This window comes from Suncus etruscus, chromosome 11, assembly GCF_024139225.1.
Source record: "Suncus etruscus isolate mSunEtr1 chromosome 11, mSunEtr1.pri.cur, whole genome shotgun sequence".
Taxonomy (NCBI): domain Eukaryota; kingdom Metazoa; phylum Chordata; class Mammalia; order Eulipotyphla; family Soricidae; genus Suncus; species Suncus etruscus.
The window spans coordinates 105,093,158-105,115,372 of record NC_064858.1 but is presented as its reverse complement, the minus strand read 5'-3'; the positions used below and the strand labels follow the sequence as shown (position 1 = coordinate 105,115,372).

Below are 22,215 nucleotides of genomic sequence, written 5' to 3'. Positions count from 1 at the left end.
AAACACCTTGATTACATACATGATTGTGTTTGGTTTCAGTCATGTAAAGAACACCACCCATCACCAGTGCAACATTCCCATCACCAATGTCCCAAATCTCCCTCCTCCCCACCCGACCCCCACCTGTACTCTAGACAGGCTCTCCATTTCCCTCATACAGTATCATTATTAGGACAGTTCAAAATGTATTTACTTCTCTAACTAAACTCATCACTCTGTGGTGAGCTTCCTGAGGTGAGCGGGAACTTCAGCTCTTTTCTCTTTTGTGTCTGAAAATTATTATTGCAAGAATGTCTTTCATTGTTCTTAAAACCCATAGATGAGTGAGACCATTCTGCGTTTTTCTCTCTCTCTGATTTATTTCACTCAGCATAATAGATTCCGTGTACATCCATGTATAGGAAAATTTCATGACTTCATCTCTCCTGACAGCTGCATAATATTCCATTGTGCATATGTACCACAGTTTCTTTAGCCATTCGTCTGTTGAAGGGCATCTTGGTTGTTTCCAGAGTCTTGCTATGGTAAATAGTGCTGCAATGAATATAAGTGTAAGGAAGGGGTTTTTGTATTGTATTTTTGTATTCCTAGGGTATAGTCCTAGGAATGGTATAGCTGGATTGTATGGGAGCTCGATTTCCAGTTTTTGGAGGAATCTCCATATCGCTTTTCATAAAGGTTGAACTAGACGGCATTCCCACCAGCAGTGGATAAGAGTTGCTTTCTCTCCACATCCCCGCCAGCACTGTTTATTCTCATTCTTTGTGATGTGTGCCATTCTCTGTGGTGTGAGGTGGTATCTCATCGTTGTTTTGATTTGCATCTCCCTGATGATTAGTGATGTGGAGCATTTTTTCATGTGTCTTTTGGCCATTTGTATTTCTTCTTTGTCAAAGTGCCAGAACTGATTTTTTAAAAGTAATGCAACAGGGGCCAGCATGTTGATCAATACTCTCTTATCCTCTCCCTCCTCTTCCTCAAACCACACAATTAACATGTAAGGGAACTTGGATTTTAGCTTAAATAGCTTTCTGTATTCTGCTCCCTAGAGCCCCAGGATATATGTTTTCCGAAGGATACAAATTGAGAGTGTTACGAACTGTTTTTTTTAAAAATTCAATTTAATTTATTCAAAGTACATGTATCACATAGTTGTCATAGTTGATCATAAATCATTTGTTTCTAGGTAAGAGGGAACAAAATTATTAAAAAAGAAAAAAGAAAGAAAGAAAAGAAGAGAAGAAAAGAATACAGAGACGAGCAAATTTGTGAAAATTATCGTGTCGCCAATTAGGTCATTCAGTCATAGTCAGAAGTTTTAGTAAGTTCATTTTGCTAGTTGACCATTATGTTACTTTTCTTGGGGGGGCCACACCCAGTGATGCTGAGGGGTTATTCCTGGGTCTACACTTAGAAATCACTCATGGCTTGGGGGACCATATGGGATGCCAGGGGGGCGAACCGCAGTCCATCCTAGGTTAGTGTGTGCAAGGCAAACGCCTTACCACTTGCACCACTGCTCCGGTCCCCATTATGTTACCTTATTTGTTTCTCAACATTAGTTGGCTTCAGATACACATTGGTGTTTAAATTGGTGTGTTCCTACTGGGATGACAGTAAAAAAAAAAAAAAGAAAAGAGCTGCATTTGTGGCTGCACAGTACAGGATTCCAAACACTATTGCTCATGTTGGGCTTTTGTGGGGCTTGTTTTTGGCTGCCAGATCTTCTGGAAGTAGGAAGTATAAAGGTAGGGGTGAGGGTGCCCACTCTCATCCCCCTTCAAAAAAGTCCTATTATAGCATTCCAAATACCAGCATACCTGGGGTTTGGGTCAGATTGGTGTCTCTGCAGAGAGCCATAAATGAGTGGTGCTGCAGGACCATTGGCAAAGCAGCAGTTGTGGTGATGGGTACAATATCCCTGGCTTCAGCAGGTGGGGACTTGGCTCGCCCATTCCTCCATAGATTGCTGACTTTCAGCTGTGTGGCCAGAGTGCCCATAATTTTTCACAGCTTGCTTTACATCTCTTTCGATAACAGAGTGAGTCTATGGAGCTGGGTTGGTGTAGACACGCAACTACATTTCAAGAACTGCTTTTTATTTTTCTGGAATTATCCCAAAAGGTGGGGTGAAACTAAAATTTATTTGTGGTTTAAACATCTTATGAACATTATATTAAATGTTATTCAACCCATTTTCCACATAGAAAAGGTGAGGTTGGGTGACTTGCCTAAGACGACCCAGCTATTAATCAGCAATAGAGTTAGGAATTAAGTCAAGTTGGTTAGACCCAGAGCCCAGGTTTTTCCCATGACACATTTTTTAAAACTTTATTGATTGATTGATTGATTGATGATTGGTTTTTGGGCCACACCTGGCTCTGTGCTCAGAAATAGCTCCTGGCAGGCTTGGGGATGCCAGGATTTAAACCACCATTCATCCTGGATCTGCTGTGTGCAAGGCAAACACCCTACCGCTGTGCTACCTCTCCAGCTCTCCATGACACATTTTTGTCTTCCTATCTATAGTAAAATACAATATGGGATTATATTCTAGATTGAAAACATCTTATGGGGGGATCCTACACAGCAGTGCTCAGGGATTACTCTTAAGAAGTAACTAAGGCATCTACACTAAGGATTCACTCTTGGTAGTGCTTGGAGGACCACATGGGATGCCATGTGCAAAGTGCCCTACTCATTGATTTCTTCTCTTTTCCTCCTTCTATCCTTGTCCCCTCTAGATGTTCATCATATTCCGCTAGGGTCTTGTACATTTGTTTTTTAATCATGGTTAATCTTCTATCTCAGCTAAAGATGCACGGAACCTTTGCTCCAGAAACTGGGGCTGCTGGAAGGGGCAGAGAGTGGGTCACCTGCCGAGGGGAGCAAAACAGCTTGCTCTGCTTGTTCCTTTAGTCCTCTCTGACCCAGTTCCTTCCCCCGATCTCAGCAGGTCCTTCAGGCAGCAGCTGTGCAGAGAACGGGTCTGCCAAGCCCACCATGAGGAGGCTTTGGTCAAAGACACCAGAGCTGACCCCTGTCCTCAGACAGCTCAGCCCTCCCGTTGTGTTCTCCTCCATTCTCATTAACCTCTCTGCCTAGCTAGGGCTTAGCCTGTTTCCCTCACATCAAGAGAAACTGTCAAGTCACTCTCTTTTTCTGATCGTTGCTGTCCTAGTTCACAAAACTTTCTTTTTTTTTTTTTTTTTTTTTGATTTTTGGGCCACACCCGGTAATGCTCAGGGGTTACTCCTGGCTATGTGCTCAGAAGTTGCTCCTGGCTTGGGGGACCATATGGGACACCGGGGGATCGAACCGTGGTCCGTCCAAGGCTAGCGCAGGCAAGGCAGGCACCTTACCTTTAGCGCCACCGCCCGGCCCCAAGTTCACAAAACTTTCTAACTCCAAGATTTGCTCCTGTCCCTGCCCGTGTGTGGGCAGCTTCATATCTTTGTGAGCCCTTGAGAGTTTCCCTGAATGTATCCGGCATACTACTGAGGGCAAGAAGCATTCATCCATGGCCCAGGTTCACACAGGTTCTTGCTGTAGGCAGGCCCCAAGACTATTGAGGAGAAATCCCCTACCTCCGCTGTCACTCCAATTCATTCCCTGATCTTGAAAGATCTAGCAGGCCCCCAACAGAGAAGTGGCACATCTCAGACGTGCGGAAAATTCTTGGTAGATCAGCTCTCAAGTTGAAAGCTCTCAGACCAGCAAACGCAGTCATGAGTAAAGAGGAGTGAGATAGAATAGGGTGGCCTTGAGGGTTCCTGGGGGATTCTGGGGATAACAATAGGGCAGAGGATTAGAAAAGGAAATGAAACTTAATTTGTGTGTGTGTGTGTGTGTGTGTGTGTGTGTGTGTGTGTGTGTGTGTGTGTGTGTGTGTGTGTAGGTGCCACATCGTGCGATACTCAAGGTTTATTCTTGGCTCTGTGCTCAAAATCACTCCTGATGGAGTTTGGGGTATCATGTGATATATTGTGGATCGAACCTAAGTCAGTTACATGCAAGACAAGCACTCTAACCACTGTACTAGTTTTCCAGCCAGAACATCTTTTTTGGTGTTTGTTCTTCGACCGCATCCAGTGGTGCTCAGGGCTTACTCCTAACTCTGAACTCAGGGATCATTCCTGATGGTGCTTCGGAGGCCATATGATGGTGCCAGGGATTGAACCTGAGTCATCTATGTGCATGACAATGCCTTTCGTTACCTGCTGTCCCATCTCTTTTGCCCCAAATATGCAAGATCTTATAGAAACAAAGGGATGGCCTCTCTCTAGACCTGTAACTTTGGGCTATTTCCTTGCTGACCTGACCAACGAGGACCTTCTTGATCCTCATTTCCTCTGATCTTTGTCCCCTTAGCAACTGCCTGGCAAAGTACTTCATTCAGGGAGGGGGTTCACAGTGTGCAGAAGAAACAAGTCGTGAACAACAATCTCCCCTTTTCCTTCACCACCTGCTCTGCTCTGTCCTCATTTCTGCCCAAACAGAAACAGCGAGAGAAGTGAAGTGTGGTCCCCGCTATGGATGAGTCCCTGAGGCCAGTGTTCAGTCAGTCTTACTGCAAAACCATCACCGGTGGAGCATTGAAAGGGACACAGATTTCAGAGGCAGAGATGTCAGGGGCGCTGAATTCCATGAAAGAAAAGCAGAGGGCTTGTGTGGGATGGGGGAGAGCAAAGGACAGGATCAGGGGACATAGCAATGTTAGGCCACCTGCCCGGTGACGTCTGTGTCCAGAGCTTGGGGCTCTCCTGTGGTACTCACGTCCCCTGGAGGCAAGGGAGGGTTAGTAGCCCTGGGTCCCCACCTCCTGCTGGCCTGCTGGATGGCCTCACTTCGACTCGCCTTGATGTTCCCTCTCTATGGACTGTTATTCTAGCTGTTAAAGCTAAATCATAACATGCACAGGCCGGGTCAGCCAGCTGAGATAATAACAGTTCCCTCCATACTCTATGTTTAGTGGGAGAGTCAAATCCCCCCCGAGGAGTACAAAGTCCTTCGCAGACTCACGTCTCTGGACTTCTTGGTGAGCTGAGGGGTTTTGCTTCCTGTTTTGCAGATGTGAGGTTGGGACCGTGGGGACAGAGCTCTGCATTCACAGCACACCCCGAGAGAGGACTAGTTTCCCTGGAGAGCCCTCTCCTTGTTGGGGGGGGGCGTGCTTCCACACAGATCACCTAGCCAGGAGATCCTTGGGGGGAAAACCGGGGCAGAACCCGGGCTGTGTTTCCATGATGGAAACTTGCTGTCAGGTCATCTGACCTTTGGACACTTCGAGCTTGAATGTAGAACGTTGGCATTACTGTTGTTTCAATATAAATGAATGAGTCCTAGAGTTGGTGTGGTGATGGTGGGGCCTTTCTCGGCTAGGCCTGGCTCCTGCAGTCCCTATAGCTTGGCGGGTCTACAGGTTGCAGGGTGATGGCAGAGACATTCTCAAAGCAGTTAGATGAAGTTCCAGGAGTCAACCCACTTTATTTCACGGTCCTATCATAAGCGCCATGTGCATTTCCTCACATGGCTTCTATGCCAAGCCTTTTCCTAACAGCGCCTTCTCTGCTCCTTCTCTGGCTCTCTCTGCCTCTGTCTCCCTGTCAGCTTCTCTACGGCTTCCTCGCTGACTGGCTCTCCTTTGCTGATTCTCCTCGTTGATTCTCTCTGCTTATTTTTCACCACTCAATCTAACTCTCCTTCTTATCCCCTCTCTCCCCCATGCAGACTCCTCTTCCCATCCATTCTAGGTGTGGGTGGTTTTATCATTCAGGTGGGGTAAATAAGAAATTGGGGAAGGGGATATCCACATAGACTACTCCCAACTTGGCCCAGCCATATTTCATCTGGCTTTTCCTAGGGTGCAGCTTTCTGACCTTTTCCTTGTGTAGGTGTGGATGGATGCAGGCACCCAGATCTTCTTCTCCTTCGCCATCTGCCTCGGTTGTTTGACAGCCCTGGGCAGCTACAACAAGTACCACAACAACTGCTACAGGTGATTGGGCCTGAGCTTCAACTTGCCTTCCTGGCTGTTCCTCCAGCTCATGAATTCCCCCAACCACATTGCCCGGGCTTTCCCCCACTTTCCAATACCCCTCTCCCCCACTTACCCAGCATGAAAAAGAGCCCACGGTGGATCACTGCTTCCAAAGATGCGAGGCTTGTGATTGGCTGGGAAAGCTCACCAGGAGCTTTGGTTCTCTGGTCAACTCAAGGCGAAACTCATGCTGCTTCAAGTTTGTCTCAAGAAGCACAATTTTATTTTATTTTATTTTATTATTTTATTTTATTTTATTTTTGGTTTTTGGGCCACACCCACTGATGCTCAGGGGTTACTCCTAGCTACACATTCACAAATAGCTCCTGGCTTGGGGGACCGTATGGGATGCCAGGGATTGAACCACGATCCATCCTGAGTCAGCCGCATGCAAGGCAAATGCCTTACTGCTGCACCATCGCTCTGACCCCTCAAGAAACACAATCTTTACAAGGTCACACTCTGTCCCCCACTGGCCTCACAAGGTCCAGGCTCAGAACTGAAGCCCGTTTCCATCTGAGCTGAAAGCAGCCTTTGCAGCCACTTCCAAATCAAATTGAGGAGATTTATAGTGTTGCTGGGGTGTCTCCTTGCCCCCAGCTCTCCTCCACTGCACAACTGAACTTGGTCCTGGTGAATAATTCTAAGCAGTCTAGTGGTGCTGTTCTGTGAGAGGGCAGTTTGTTAAGTTTAAGTTCATGTTTTCTTTCTTTAGATCTAGTTAATTTTTGGAGAGGGGCATGGGAGCCAACACTGGTGGTGTTCAGGGCCTACCATGACAGTGTTTGAGAGGACATGTGCTACCATAGAATCTGGGCCTCCTGCCTGTAAAACCTGTGCACTAGACCCATGTTCCTGGCCCACAGCCTCACCTTAGCGGATGAATGGCCTTGCCCACCCCCCGTCTGTGCTGAAAGTCGGGAGCAGCAATGGCACCCTTGATATGCTTTATTTTGTCCCCCATGGCACCTGCTTTTGCTTTTGGGTGGCGCTGAGCGACCTGGGGCTCTGAGTGGTGCCCGTTCCATTCTGACCCTCTTTCTGTCCCCCCCCCCCCAGGGACTGCATGGCCCTCTGCTTCCTTAACAGCGGCACCAGCTTTGTGGCCGGCTTTGCCATCTTCTCCATCCTGGGCTTCATGTCTCAGGAGCAGGGGGTGCCCATCTCCGAGGTCGCTGAGTCAGGTGGGTGTTACAGTGGGTTCTGGGAACCTTGTGGGAACCTTCACTTACCAGATGGTTCAATTGTCACCCACACTGTGGCTGAGCTGTGCTCTCCCATTCATGGGTGTCCTGCTCTGGCAAGTCGTGAGAAGGCTTTCAACAAGTTCAGCTCCAAAGGGTACCAGCATGGACTCAACGTCTTCCTTCCGGCCCTTGACCCCTAGTTCTTTCTCTGTCTAGAGGCAATCAATGGTAGCACCTCAAGAGTCCTTTCATAGGGCTGGGGAGTACAGTAGGCAGAGTCTGTCTTGCATGTAGCCAACCAGAGTTTGATCCCTGCCACTCTCAATAGTCCTTACAATACCTCCAGGGGTGATCCCTGAGTGCAAAGTCAGGAATAAGCCCCGAGTATAGCCAGGCATGGCTCAAAAACCAATAAAATAAAAAGTTTAGTCATGCATGAGGAAACAAACATATGCACAAAACACACAGAGCTACACAGATACTCACGACTACGCAAGTGCTATTATTTCCTGTCATTCCTTTGTAAAAACAACGCTCTACTATGTATACCCTTATCTTATTTTATTCACTTTGCTTATTGATTTACTGTTTATTGACTTATCTAGTTTTGGTTCTCTTAGCTATACCTGCAATTTCTTAGGAGTGGCTCTCAGCTAGAAGGAAACTCTGACAGTGCTAGGAGATCATGTGGTACAGGGGATGGAAGTCCTGCCTCTTACAGGTGCTCAGCCTGTTGAGCCATCACTCTGGGCCTTGTTTCATGTGCTTTGAAAAGTTAAAGTGTACCTTTGGGGTCCAGGGGTAAGATAGCAAATAGGGCTCATACTTAGCATGCACTTGACTTTGGCACCACATGGTCCCTGGAGCATTTCTGGAGGCCCCCAGTATTACCAGAGTGCCCTGGATATTCCCATAGGCCAAGAACCACTGAATTCTTGGGTCTTTGTGTAGAACTGACAGCCTGGTCTATAAAGAATCGCAGTGGGATGCACAGATCTCCTGAACACTACTACACTAAAATGCCTCACAGGTCTGCTTCTGTGGGCCCATGGAGTTCCCTTACCCTCATTTCTTTAGGTTGGAGCCATACTCTGTAATGCTCAGAGGCTTCTTCTGGCTCTGTGCTCTCAGGTCACTCCTGGATGTGCTCAGGGGCTGATAACTGGTACCAGGGATCAAACCATGCATGGCTGCATGCAAGGCAGGCAATTTTTCTTTACTTTTTATTTGTGTGTGTGTGTGTGTGTGTGTGTGTGTGTGTGTGTGTGTGTGTGTGACTCCCATAGACCTCAGGGGTTACTCCTAGCTCTGTACTCAGAAATCAGCACCTGGTCATGCTCAGGGGTCCATATGGGATGCTAGAGATTGAACTCAGCCAAATGTCCTACCTGCTGAGCTATCTCTCTGGAACCATGGTGAGCACTTTAGCCCCTGAACTATCTTTCCAGGCGAGTTCTCCCCTACATTTTTTTTGAGGGTGGGGGCACGCTAGACTGTGCTCAGGAATTTGTACTCCTGGCTTTGTCCTCAGGGAATCCTATGTAGTTCCAGGAATCAGGAATTAATCCTGGGTCAGCCATATGCAAGGCAAGCACCTTATTCACTGTATTATTTATCCAGCCTCCCACTCTAGAAGATTTAAAATTTGATGCCTAGGTTTGGAGAAATAAATCTCAAGATTTATTGAGCAATCGGGATAGAATTTACTAGCAAGCCACCCAACCCAATTCTGTCTCCAAAAATTCTTTCTCCTTGAGGCTTCTAGGGTCTGTTCCTCCCATTGATCATACAGTGGCTGATACCTTGGAAATCTGGATGCAATTGGAGGTTTGGGTGAGGACAACGGTGGCTGTGGCGGTGTTGAGGTGTTGAGAGACCCACAACAGCACACAGCTGGCCGGCAGCTGGCCCGAACATGGTACTGTGCCCTCTGTTCCTTGCTTAGGCCCTGGTCTGGCTTTCATCGCCTACCCCCGGGCCGTGGTGATGCTGCCCTTCTCTCCGCTCTGGGCCTGTTGCTTCTTCTTCATGGTGGTCCTCCTGGGACTGGACAGCCAGGTATCAAGAGGGGGGCACTCAGGGCCTGAAAAAGACCATGGGTGCATGTGAGTTGGGAAGAGCTTTGAGCTTCACACCTTCTCTGCCCTCAGACAGCGGTGATCTGGCAAATATAGAAATGAATTGCCCTTGGTGGGAGGGAAGACATTGTTCTGCCACAGAGACAGACCAACGGGGAGGTGGGGAGAGGAAGGAAATGACAGGGCTGGTGGCAGAACTTCATCTTCGGTGCTTTGTCACCTCCAATTCTCTGGTCCTCTCCTCCAGTTTGTGTGTGTTGAGAGCCTGGTGACAGCGCTGGTGGACATGTACCCCCGTGTGTTCCGAAAGAAGAACCGGAGGGAGCTCCTCATCCTGGGGGTGTCTGTTACCTCCTTCCTCATCGGCTTGATCATGCTCACAGAGGTAAGGGCTAGGACAGGGGGCCAAAGAGGAAAATAGTTTTGGGGTTCCAATAGAACACCCCTCTTTCTGAGCACAGGAAGCCCATAGTAGGATAATCCAATCTGGCCTTGGGTGGTGTCTCCCTCCGTGGGGACGGGTGGGAAGAGTAGCCGGACTCCATGGCTAGAGGAGATGTGGAAGGCCTGGTGGGCCGGAAGTCTTGGGTCAGGAACCATGGCAGAGAACCGAGTTGTGGAAGCCACTTCAAAGCCAGCCCTGGGGAGGAGTGATGCTGGGTCAGGCCCTCAGGGAGGAGGAAGGAGATGACCCTGCTCAGCATGATCTCAGGGACAGCCAGCATCCCGAACCTTTGGTCTGCTGTCACAGACTTCCGGGCCTGTCCCCAAGGACCATCAAGGACCATCCATCTAACTACCGCTGTCCACCTGCTTTTCTTTTCCACCCCGAACCAGTAATTAAAACAAACTCTGGTCTCAGATCCCTGATGTGCTGACAGCTCGCAAGCAGCCCCTTTCTTCCTTCTGTCCCGCTGGTCTCTCCCAAGGGCGCAGAGGCTGGAGGGCAGGGGGGTGAGCCTGCCGCCTCAGGATAAGGTTCTCTGTCTCGCTCCTCTCAACCAGGGAGGCATGTACGTCTTCCAGCTCTTTGACTATTACGCGGCCAGCGGCATGTGTCTCCTGTTCGTGGCCATCTTTGAGTCTCTCTGTGTGGCTTGGGTCTATGGTGAGTGACTCTCCCCCTAGGTGCTGGCCCTGGAATCCCGCCTCTCTCAGGACCCTGGAACAAGAGAGATACACCCCTATTCACCCTTTTCTTTTCCTGGGACATCCCTCCCTACCTCTCAGTCTCAAGTCTCTTCAGAATCCTAAATTGCTTCCCGAGGACCCCCCCCCAACACACACACCTGCCATCCTTCTTGGTTATGACTGTACCCATATCCCAAACCTTCTCAGTCTGCAATTCCTTGGTAATCAAGAAGTGATGATTAGCTTGACTTAAGCCAGGTTTTGCCCATGAGTGTTGATATCTATGACCTGAGAGACAGAGAGACAGAAAAACAGAGACAGAGAACAATGGGTAGAGTGCTTGCCTTATATGTGGTTGACCCAGGTTTGATCCCCAGCACCTTTTATTTATTTATTTTTGTCCACACCTGGTGACACTCAGTGGTTACTCCTGGCTCCACACTCAGAAATCACTCCTGGCAGGCTCAGGGGATCATATGGGTTGCTGGGGATTGAACCCAGATCAACTCTGTGCAGGGCAAACACCCGACCTACTGTGCTATCGCTCCACCCTACCCCCAGCACCTTTTATGGTCCCCCGAGCTCTGCCAGGAATGACCCTTGAGTGCAGAGTCAGGAGTAATCCCTGAGAACTGTTGGGTATGACCCCCAAACCAAAACATAAGTAAAAAAGTAAACAAACAAACAAATAAATAAAAAGAAAAGCCAACCAAGAACCTGTTGATGGGTTCTGCCCATCCTGGTCTGCCTAATGTTGTGTGAGGTGCTAAAGAATGTTCCTTTCTTCTTTTCTTCATGGTAGGGGCAGGACGCTTCTATGACAATATTGAAGACATGATCGGGTACCGGCCATGGCCTCTTATCAAATATTGTTGGCTCTTTCTCACGCCAGCTGTGTGCACTGTAAGAAAATCTTTGGGGGAAAGGGAAGGTCAGGTGAAGGGACAGACAGACAGGAGTGGTAGGAAAGAGAAAGTAGCCCTAGATTAATTTGTAGAAGTGCCCAAAGGGATTTCTCTTTGGATTGAAGATGTTTTATATTTTCATCCACTCTCCTGCTGGATTCCAGAAAATGATGGCCAGTCAGAATTTTCCTTTGACACCGAGATAAACTGAGTTCCAGCCCTGTGAGGCTATTTGACTCACGGACACAATGGGAGGGGATGAAAAGTTGCAGACAGGCCGGAAACCTGAGGACACCTGGGTTTTCAGAGTAATGTCATGGAGCACCGCAGAGCTAATAGCAAGGCAGCCTGTCTTGTGTGTGGCCCAAAGCGCTTTGCACATTCCCAAGTGCTCCTTCAGCAAGAAATATCCCAATATTCATTTTCCAGGTGAAATAGAAGCCAAACATGTTTCAGCAATTTATCCAAGCAAGTGGCAGCTAGGATCGAAGGCCAGGCCACTTGGCTCTAGTGTCTGCGACTTGGGCCTTGCTGTGTTGCTGCTTCTGGCTTTATCTGTGGGTGTCAGTGATTGTCCCAACTGCTTTCTAGCACACAGGAAGGATCTCAAGGAGGTGGAGGGGGACAAGACCCATGATCCAGCTCCATAGTGTGGGGTGACAAGCTCGGCTGAAAGCCTTAGCAGGCACTTCACCTATCTATAGCGGGCAACAAACCTGTACATGGGAAGGCGGGGCACCAGGTCTGGAGTGACAGCTTGATCCCCAAGAGGCAGGTGATGTGGTTTGTGAATGTAAAGCAGAATTTAGATGCAGATTGGGGGCTGAAGGCAAAGCCAGACTTGGGGGTTCTAATGCACAGGAGCTGCGCAGGGTGCAGGGTCGACTGACCAGTTTCTCTTTCTGTTTCTTTCCCTCTCGTTCTCTCTTTCAGGCCACGTTCCTCTTCTCCCTGATCAAATACACCCCGCTGACCTATAACAAGAAGTATACGTACCCGTGGTGGGGTGATGCGCTGGGCTGGCTCTTGGCTCTCTCCTCCATGGTCTGCATCCCCGCCTGGAGTGCCTACAAGCTCGGCCATCTCAAGGGTCCCTTCCGAGAGGTACAGGGTGGGATGGAGACGAGCAGAGGGGCCAGGGACTCTGTGGAGGGGCAGGCAAGGGGCTGGAGGCCTGCGGAGTCAGGGAAGGATAAAGGGAGGCTCCGAATTACTGGAACTGGACACCTCCATGACACAAGGGGAAGGCTGGGTTGCAGTTGGCGGCAGTGCTGAAGGAATGTGTCCTGCTTTCTCTCCCCCTTCTCTCTCTTTTATATTTAAAGTTTTTTAAAAAGTAATTTTGATTGTGACCAAAGTGAATGACGAATCTTTCACAGTCATAGCTAAGGTACATAGTGACAATGAATCAGGGCCACTCCCACCACCAGAGTTGTCCTCCCTCCATCCCTGTTCCCAGCATGCATTCCTTATCTCCCTCCTTTGCCCCCTGGACTGCCAGCGGAACTGTTCCCCTTTGTGTCTAGCTTGTTGTAGTTTGGGTGTTGATTCTGTTGTTGGTGGTTTTGGGTTTGGTGGTTGAGTCTGATCATTTTTTATTTTCATTCAATGTTCATGAAACTGTTTGTTCCTGGTACCGTTCATTTTTATTCCCCCCTCTCAACTCATGAGGCAGAACAGGATGATTCAAGTTGTGTGGTTCTGTTGGGAAAACAAACAGACAAAACAAAAACAAAACAAAACAAAAAACTGGGAGGACTCCGTCTAGAGATTATAAATACCAATTTAAAAGATTTATTTAAAGTTTTAACCTTCCTCCCTCCCTCCCTCCCTCCCTCCCTCCCTCCCTCCCTCCCCTCCCTCCCTCCTCCCTCCCTCCCTCCCTTCCTTCCTATCCTTCCTTCCTTCCTTCCTTCCTTCCTTCCTTCCTTCCTTCTTCCTTCCTTCCTTCTCTTTCCTCTTTCCTCTTTCTTTCTTTCTTTCTTTCTATCTTTCTTTCTCTTTTCTTTCTTTCTCTTTCTTTCTTTCTTTCTTTCTTTTCTTTCTTTCTTTTCTTTCTTTCTTTCTTCTTTCTTTTTCTTTCTTTCTTTCTTCTTTCTTTCTTTTCTTTCTTTCTTTCTTTCTTTCTCTTTCCTTCTTTCTTCCTTTCCTTCCTTTTCCTTTCCTTCCTTCCATCCTTCCTTCCTTCCTTTCCTTCCTTCTACCTTCCTTCCTTCCTTTCCTTCCTTCTTCCTTCCTTTTCTTTCTTTCTTTCTTTCTTTCTTTCCTTTCTTTCTTTCTTTCCTTTCTTTCTTTCTTTCTTTCTTTCTTTCTTTCTTTCTTTCTTTCTTTTCTCTCTCTCTCTCTTCTTTTCTTTCTTTCTTCTTTCTTCTTTCTCCTTCCTTCTTTCTCCTTCCTTCCTTCTTCCTACCTTCCTTCCTCTCCTTCCTTTCTTTTCTTTCTTTCTTTCCTTTCTTTCTTTCTTCTTTTCTTTCTTTCTTTTCTTTCTTTCTTGTCTTTCTTTCTTTCTTTTCTTTCTTTCTTTCTTTCTTTCTTTCTTTCTTTCTTCTTCTTTCTTTCTTTCTTTCTTCTTTCTTTTCTTTCTTCTTTCTTCTTCCTTCCTTCTTCCTTCCTTCCTTCCTTCCTTCCTCCTTCTTCCTTCCTTCCTTCCTTCCTTCCTTCCTTCCTTCTTCCTTCCTTCCTCTTCCTTCCTTCCTTCCTCCTTCCTTCCTTCCTTCCTTCCTTCCTTCCTTCCTTCCTTCCTTCCTTCCTTCCTTCTTTCTTCTTTCTTTCTTTCTTTCTTTCTTTCTTTCTTTTCTTTTTTTCATCACACCCGGCAGTGCTCAAGGACCAGTCCTGGCTCTACACTCAGAAATCACTCTGGCACGCTTAGGGGACCAAGTGGGATGCCAGGAATCGAACCACCGTCCTTCTGCATGCAAGGCAAACACCCTACCTCCATGCTATCTGTCCGGACCCTAAATTTTCTTTTTTTTTTTTAATTTTTTTCTTTATTTAAGCACCATGATTACATACACGATTGTAGTTGGGTTTCAGTCATAAAAGACCCCCCTTTCACCAGTTGAACCTTCCCACCACCAATGCCGCCCATCTTTCTCCTTTTGCAGAGACTTCGCCAGCTCGTGTGCCCAGCAGAGGACCTGCCCCAGCGACACCTGAGCTCCCAAGCAGAGTCGTGCGTGTCAGCCTCACCCCGAAGCTCCCTCCTCCGGCTCACGGAATTGGAGTCGCACTGCTAGGGGACATCCGGGAGGGCCTGGCTGGGGGGACAGCTGCAGAAAGGGCTGACCAAGCAGCTTCCTGCAACTCACACATATGCACCCAGACTGGACCAAATAAGGGGGGGGGAAATTTGGGGATCCATCTTTTGGACGGATGATCTCCCACCCGCCCCCAAAAATCCCAACAGGTGTGTAACAGGCCAGTATTGAGAGTGGTACAGGCAACACTGCATTGGGCAGCAGCATGTGGCTGATTGGGGGTGTAGCCTGGGCTCTGGCTTCTGCCCCCTCAAAATTTGCATTCCATTAAATTACATTCCTCCCACCCACGAAGAATGTCTGCCTGGTTTCTGCCCTTCTGCCTTTCTGCCTTGAGAGTGGAGGCAGAGCCGGAGTGATGGGTACAGCTCAAAATAAATAAATAAAATAAAATCTGCCTCTGCTCTCCTTCCTCTGCTGAGACCTCCTGGTGCCCCTCAGCAGAGGGGGCTGCCCTATGGGGCCAGCAGGGGGTGCCAGCAGGACCCTCCCCTTCCTAGACAGTCCTGGCCCTGTCCTCCCCCTAAGCTCTGTGGAGTGAGACAGAAAAGGGAAAGGAAAGAGGCACACAGAGCCCCCCTCGAGGGAGAAAGGAAGGCATGATTGGGGCTTATTCCAGCTGTGCTTGTTTCTCTTCACCTGGCAGACTCCCTTTTGCTAAAATCACACTGTGCAGGGGTGCTGGGGTTGGAGGATGAGGGGCAGTGACTCTGCAGGCCAAGGGGCAAGTTCCAAGGTCCTGGAAGACCGTTACCCAGGCTCAGCCAGCAGAGGGACCCGGTGGCCTCAGCATCGCTTGAATTTTCAAAGCGTGTACTTAACCAACAAGGTGGCCACAAGGGGGTGGCACCACTGCCCGCAGACACAGCTTCGTTTTCAGGGCCCTGGGGCTGTGCAGATGAGCTGTAGGGTCCACTGGCCAGGGGGGCACCAGGTGGAAGACACAGCCTGACTCAGCTGGGGGTCAGCAGGCTTGGCTTGGGCCCCCGGGAGCTCACCGACGGCTCTGCAAGAGAGCTTACCTCTGAGAGGGTGTAAGGCAGAGGCGCACACATGTGTGAGTGGATCTGAGCGTGATTGTGTGTGAGTGAATATATGTGAATGTATGAATTTGCGGGGCTGTGCATATATGTGAGTGGATGTGAATGTGCGTGTGTCGTAACAATTAAACACACACTCCTGCTATTGCCCTGAATGTCTGAGTTTCTGCAGCTGCCTGGGGCCTCCCTCTCAAGAGATGGCTTTGGGGGGTGGTGGGTGGTCGTGGGGTGATTGTGGGGAGCAAGCAGACCTTCTCAGAGCAGCCGACCAAAGGTATATTGTATTCTCAGGCCCTTTTCTTAGCATTGTTTCATTAGCAAGTCAGTCATTGAGATTGCAGTGAAATCTCCATGTCCTACTTGTTTTTGGGAGAGATTAAGGAAGCAAATGCTGGCAGTGCCAGTGGGCACTGACTCAGGCTGTTGCTTTCTGGGCTTTGGTTGGATAGTATGGTGCCAGGCTCCACCACAGTCCTGAGACAGGAAGCCTAAATCTGGAGAAAAAGACCCCCTGCCCTCTGACCATCCGCCAGATGAATCCTTCTAGGTGGAGCTGTGGTTGCTCATGGCACAAGAAGATCCAAAGTAGGTATCTTTTGTTTTGTTTTTGTTTGGGGGACATACCCAGTAGTGACTAGAGATCATTCCTGGCAGGCTTGGGGATCAAATCAAATCTTCTACATGCAAGGCAAGCACCATACTTGCTGTACTATTGTTCTATCCTAAAATAGGCACATTTTTAAAAAATAAAAAATGGTGGTGGGGGGCGAAGAGATAGCACAGTGGTAGGGCATTTGCCCTGCAAGCGGCTGGCCCATGACTGACAGTGGTTTGAATCTTGGCATCTCATATGGTCCTCATGCCTGCCAGGAGTGATTTCTGAGCACAGAGCCAGGAGTAACCTCAGAGCACTACTGGGTGTGGCCCCAAAACAAAAACAAAGAAAAAGGAAAAGAAAAAAAAAATGAAAAAAAATGGTGGAGCAGAAGCAGTAGTATAGTGGATAGGGCACTTACTTAGCACAAGGCAAAGTTCGATCTCCGGCATCCCATATGATCTTCCAAGCCCCACCAGGAGTGATCTCTGAGCAAGAGTCAGGAGTAAATCCTGGGCACCACTAGGTGTGGCCCCCCAAAACCAACCCAAAAAGCAACTCAAAAAAACAAGTGGTGGCTGATGCTCCTACGGAAAAGGGTGGTCCTCAGAGGAAAACTAACTGGCATGGGAGAAGTGCCTGACACTGCAGATAGGGGGTCTGGGAGGCTCTTCCCCGCCCACGGACCTGGGAGGGGCAAGGTAGCTTGGGAAGGCAGCTTGGCACGCTGTGGTAGCTTCATTAATGGTGGAATGTGCTGGGGAGACAGTGCGTGGAGGGAGGGAGGCCCCAGAGCCGAGCGTTCTCGTCCTGACCTGCTGCTCATGTGCTTGTCTTGGTGTGTGTGTGTGTCTGGAATGGCGCCTTCATTCTTCTCTGCTGGAGGTAATGCTATGCAGTCCGCCTTGGTGCAGTTCATTAAGGCTCCCATGAGTTAATGGGTGTGATACAGGGGTGCCCAGACTGGGAGGTTATTGGACCAGGATAGGTTTGCTACTGGCAGAGAGGGAGCTGCTCTGCCACCCAGGGGCCCGGCAGAGGTGCAAAAGATGAGTCCCTGGATGTGGGAAGAGGAGAAAGATTACCTGGTTTTGGCTCCAGCCCTGGAGCTGAAGAGTTGGGGGCAGGAGGATGCATTCAGTTCCATTTGTTCTCTAGCCTGCTGCTTACGGGGATCCTGCATTTGGGATGGAACAATACCACCACCGGGGGTAGGGAGCTTGCCTTGCATGCAGCTGACTCGGCTTTGATCCTCAGCATCCCATCGGATCCGCTGAGCCTTTCCAGGAGTGATCCCTGAAGGCAGAGTCACAAGTAAGCTCTGAGAACTGCCAGGTGTGGTCCAAGAACAAAACAAGAAAGAAGACATTAAGGCAAGGCCATCCCCATACTCTCTAGAGGTCGTCCCTACTAATGCAGGGAGACTGCAACTGGACAACAGTTAGTTGAAGATGAATGCAGAGCACAGGAAAAACGGACAGGATACCAGTAGCCCTTGCAGGTAGATGAGGATGCAATTCATAATGCAACAAGCCCACCAAGATGTCTTCATCCCTCAGAGATCTTAGATCCAAATCCATTGACCTATGTGTCATGGGGAGGCCGTCATGGCCTCCATGAACCCAATATATGGATTTCGGTTCTGAGACATCACAAGCACATTTCTTTATAGAGCCTGGCTTGGGTCTCAGTTTGCTATCTGACTAGCTGTGTTCTTTGACAAATGAACTTTTCTGGTCCTTAGTTTGCTCCTCTGTCCATGGAAATGGTGGTATCTATACATCATGGCCATGTTGGATTCAGTAGAAGGCATAGGGAGAGCTGCCCTGGGAACACAGTCAAGCTAACTTCCTGTTTCCATTGGCTCCAACCACCTTCTCCCCCACACTGGTTATCAGTGAAGCAGGAAAATCCAGGGAGACTTTTCAAACACATTTCTGCTGTCTTCTAGCTTCCCCAGTCCTGGCCTTAGGTTGCAAAGAACTTCAGAAAGAAGGCTAGGGGCTGGAGAGATAGCATGGAGGTAGGGTGTTTGCCTCGCATGCAGAAAGATAGTGGTTCGAATCCTGGCATCCCATATGGTCCCCCCGAACCTGCCAGGAGTGATTTCTGAGCATAGAGCTAGGAGTAATCCCTAGTACTGCTGGATGTGACCCAAAAACAAAAACAAAAAGAAAGAAGGGTATGCATTTATGGAACTAAATAGTTTTGCAAGGAATGGAAGGAAGGTATTATCTTGTGGCCTGAGGGTTCTGTCACATGCAATATTTTTTGTTTGTTTTGGGTCACACCCAGTGGTACTCAGGGTTTACTCCTAGCTCTGTACTCAGAAATCGCTCCTGGCAGGCTCAGGGAACCATATGAGATTCTGGGAATTTAATCTGGTCAGTCCTGGGTCAGCAAGGCAAATGCCCTATCACTGTACTATTGCTCTGGTCCCAATTTTTTTTCACTAAGAGCAGTATTTTTCACTAAGAGCAGAACCCAAGTTTGTGCTCTCATTCTGCAAAATTATACTTTCAGAAAAAAAAGTAAGAGTGGGAGGCTGGAGAGATATCACAGAGGTAGGGTTTGCCTTGCACGCTGCTGACCCAGGACGAATGGTGTTTCAAATTCCGGCATCCAAAATGGTCTCCTGTGCTGCCAGGAGCGATTTCAGAGCACAGAGCCAGGAGTAACCCCTGAGTGCCACCAGGTGTGACCCAAAAACCAAAAAAAAAAAAAAAAAAAAAGGAAGAGTGGGATCAGTTTTCCCAAGTTCTATCTGTTCATCCATCATCTATTAATTCACCCATAAACATCTATCTACCAAACCATATAAATCCCAAATTCATCCATCCATCTCTCTCTATATAACATCAACTATTCTTTAATTCATTTATATTCCCATCCATATCCCATCCATCCATTCATCCATCCAATCCATGCACCCACCCACACACCCACTCATGTTCATACATCCCAAGCACTCCCTCCATTTGTTAAGCACTGAGTACCTTCTCTGAGTCAGTTCTACATGAAATGTTAGAAGAAGAAACAAAGACATTACTGTGGAAAACAGTCTGCTGCTGCATCTTTGTTTGGTGCCAAGAGTCCTAGAATCAAAGCCCGACCCCATTATTTGCTGGAATGGGGCCCCAGAACACAACACTTAGCTTTTTTCTATTAGCTTGGGGCTTCTAATCTGTGAAAGGTGACTCAATCTCTACTTTTTGTGTTATTGTTTTGTTTTGTTTTGTTTTGGAGCCACACCCGGTGATGGTCAGGGTTTACTCCTGGCTCTGTGCTCAGAAATAGCTCCTTGCTTGGGGGATCATATGGGATGTTGGGAAATTGAACCGAGGTCCTTCCTGAGTCAGCCACGTGCAAGGCAAACGCCCTACCATTTGTGTCACTGCTCTGGCCCTGCAATCTCTACTTTTCACGGATATATATTATGAGACTAAATGAGGGACCATGGAAAAAGCTAACCTGATTTAGATACACAAAGAATCCCTCTACAAGCATATGGTATGAGAATATTTGAACTTTATGGGTTCTCTTCGCACGGAGGTGACAGATTCATTTAACTGCCTTTCATATTATCCTGAATTTTTGCCAGGGAAGAAAGAAGCCACTACCACCCCAGACTGACTTTTCCTTTGGGAAATATGAGGGCTTTGGCTACTAGGAGTTTACCAATCAGTCAGATTACCCAGTGGGAGTTAGAAACTTCTGGAGTTGAAGTGAGGAAAGGTTTAAAATCAAAAGGAGGTGCCAGGGTCAAACAAGATAGCTCTTCTCCCCAAGGTGAAGGAGAGGTGGAAGACTTGTGGGCCTTGAGTGCTCCCGAGTCCTCCCAGAAATCCGGGACATGAAATAAAATTTTGAATGACCAAAGAATTATAAACTCCAACTTCTGTCTAGTCTAATTCTCCCTTATGGGGAGCTGGGTATATGGTCCTACAGCCTTGTCCTCAAGGTCTCAATGCAATAAACTGACACATGGTGACTGCAGCAAGCAGGGACAAGGCAGACCCAGCAGACCAAACACACTGTCCAGCTGATCCAGACCAAGCCTCCAGCTTGGTGTGCCTTCTGGCCGGGGCATGCCCTGCCCTGGCAGCTTCACTCTTATCCCTGTTCTGAGTTTCACAGAGGCCAAGGGTCTGAGAACTGAGACTCGGTGGCGGGGAATCCCAGAGGAGAGGCCGAGAGGAGCCTGAGAGCCACTCAGTGGGGGAGCTTCATGGAAAACTACAGCTGAGGATCTCACTGCATGGCCCCCAGCCCTGCTGGGAAGTTGGACACTATGAAGGGGAAGAGCGTACAAAAGGAATTTCCCTTCCTCCCCACCACTTCCCCTCCCTCAGTCCCACCTGGGGCTGAAGAGGCATCTTTACAGTCTGGAAGGAAGCCTGAAGGAACGGCCATTATGGGTCCTATGTCCATCCCCCAGGACTCACTGAGGGACAGTGCTGGAGCAGCTCTCATGAGCCCAGCGTGGGACACACCTATTTATTCAACACACACCATGTTGGCTGCCAAGAAATGGCTCCTGCACCTTTGGGCCAAGAGGTCACCAGCCCAGGGGCTACTCCTGAGTTTGGGGGTTGCTCCCAATGAAGCCTGGGGGGACCACACAGCGCCAGAGGTTTTGCATGCACAGCCATCTCTTCAGCCGCCAGTATACATTTTGCTGTCTGATCAGATACCACAGCACCCCAGTTCCTGCCCCTACAATGAGCCCCCACTCCCAACACCCACAAGCTCTTCTTAGGTGCGTGCTAATCTAGGCCCCTTGTAATTTTGTCTTCAATTCCGGCACCCTTTTCACAAATGGGAAACTGAGGCTCAATTCTATACTGGGTTGACAGGGCCAGTAAATAACAGAGCAGGGGTTCACATTAAGGTCTGGGCCACACGTGTTGGGGTCCTTTCTGGATCTTCTTCCTGAGTGTTTCCCCCCCCCCCCCCAGGGAACTTTGTCTAGGAAAATCCCAAGGCAAGGAGGGCTCCAGGGCGTTGCACTGAAAGCACAGGCAGGTAGAGGGTGGAAAACTCCAGCTTGTGATTCACCCTCCTTTCATGCCCAGGGCCAACTCCCCTCCCGAATTCTGCTTCCAGCCCACGAGGGGGTGGCTCCCACCCACTGCTTCCGAAGAGAGGGCTGTGTCCCTTCCCTGGGCATCTCCTCTGTTCTCCATGTGCGCCTGGACAGGGCAAGGTGAGAGGGGAGTGGGGAAGAGGGAGCCTGGAAGGGAAAGCACGGAGATGGGGTGGCAAGAGAGGCTGGGGGAGTGGAGGGGTTGTGTTGGGATAACACCTCCCCAGGAGGGAGGTGAGAGGGGTGCACTGTGGGAGTGAGAGGGGGTGGGGACCCGGGGACTGAGGACTTGACTTCCTGAGGTTGGATGTTGTAATCTTGGTTCACAAAGTTTTGGCCTCCGTCCCTCCTGTGGCTCGTGGTATTTCTCTGCCCCTGCACTTCACAATTCACTGGCACAAACACACACACATACGCGCACACACACACACGCACACACAAGAGAGTGCATACACGCACACACGCACACGGAGTTATTTTCTGTCCTCTAGGAGTCCCAGGACCAGAAATCTGCTTGGATGGGGTTTTGAGCTGGGAGTCACAGGAAGAGGCAAGGTGGAGGCCACTTTTCCTCCCAGATCTCTCTGCATTCTGCTGAGCGGCTTTTCTGGAACTCTCCGAGGGACAGGAGGCATGGAGCTGAGCTGACCACAGGAGCCAGATCAAGACGAGGTGAGCAGGAAGAGGAGGGCTGGCTCTGTCTCACAGCTCCCAGTACCGCTGGTGCAATGAGGCAAGACTTTGTCTAAGGAGGTGGAAGGGTGGCAGGGGCTGGGGGGGGGCAGTTCAAAGTGTGAGATGAGGGGGTGTCAGCTCATTCTTCCTTCTCACCCTCAGCATCAGGGTCACTCTTGGCCCGGCCTGGGGATTAAGAAAGCCGATGGATGAAGGCT

The 22,215-nt window shown here is 49.0% G+C and overlaps 2 protein-coding genes across 2 annotated transcripts in view; both read left to right on the top strand.

Annotated features, from left to right (window-relative positions):
- Positions 1–14,898, top strand: part of SLC6A13 (solute carrier family 6 member 13) — a 53,973-nt gene extending 39,075 nt beyond the window's left edge. Inside the window, exons 8-15 of the mRNA XM_049783215.1 lie at positions 5,895–5,998; positions 7,100–7,224; positions 9,173–9,285; positions 9,553–9,690; positions 10,311–10,413; positions 11,239–11,339; positions 12,275–12,445; positions 14,449–14,898. Coding sequence (XP_049639172.1) covers positions 5,895–5,998; positions 7,100–7,224; positions 9,173–9,285; positions 9,553–9,690; positions 10,311–10,413; positions 11,239–11,339; positions 12,275–12,445; positions 14,449–14,580 — 987 coding nt within the window. The 3' untranslated portion in view covers positions 14,581–14,898. The remainder of the gene's footprint in view (positions 1–5,894; positions 5,999–7,099; positions 7,225–9,172; positions 9,286–9,552; positions 9,691–10,310; positions 10,414–11,238; positions 11,340–12,274; positions 12,446–14,448) is intronic.
- A 6,779-nt stretch (positions 14,899–21,677) lies between these two features.
- Positions 21,678–22,215, top strand: part of SLC6A12 (solute carrier family 6 member 12) — a 33,687-nt gene continuing 33,149 nt past the window's right edge. The window contains exon 1 of the mRNA XM_049783212.1: positions 21,678–21,994. The gene's annotated coding sequence lies outside the window, so the exon portion shown is untranslated. The remainder of the gene's footprint in view (positions 21,995–22,215) is intronic.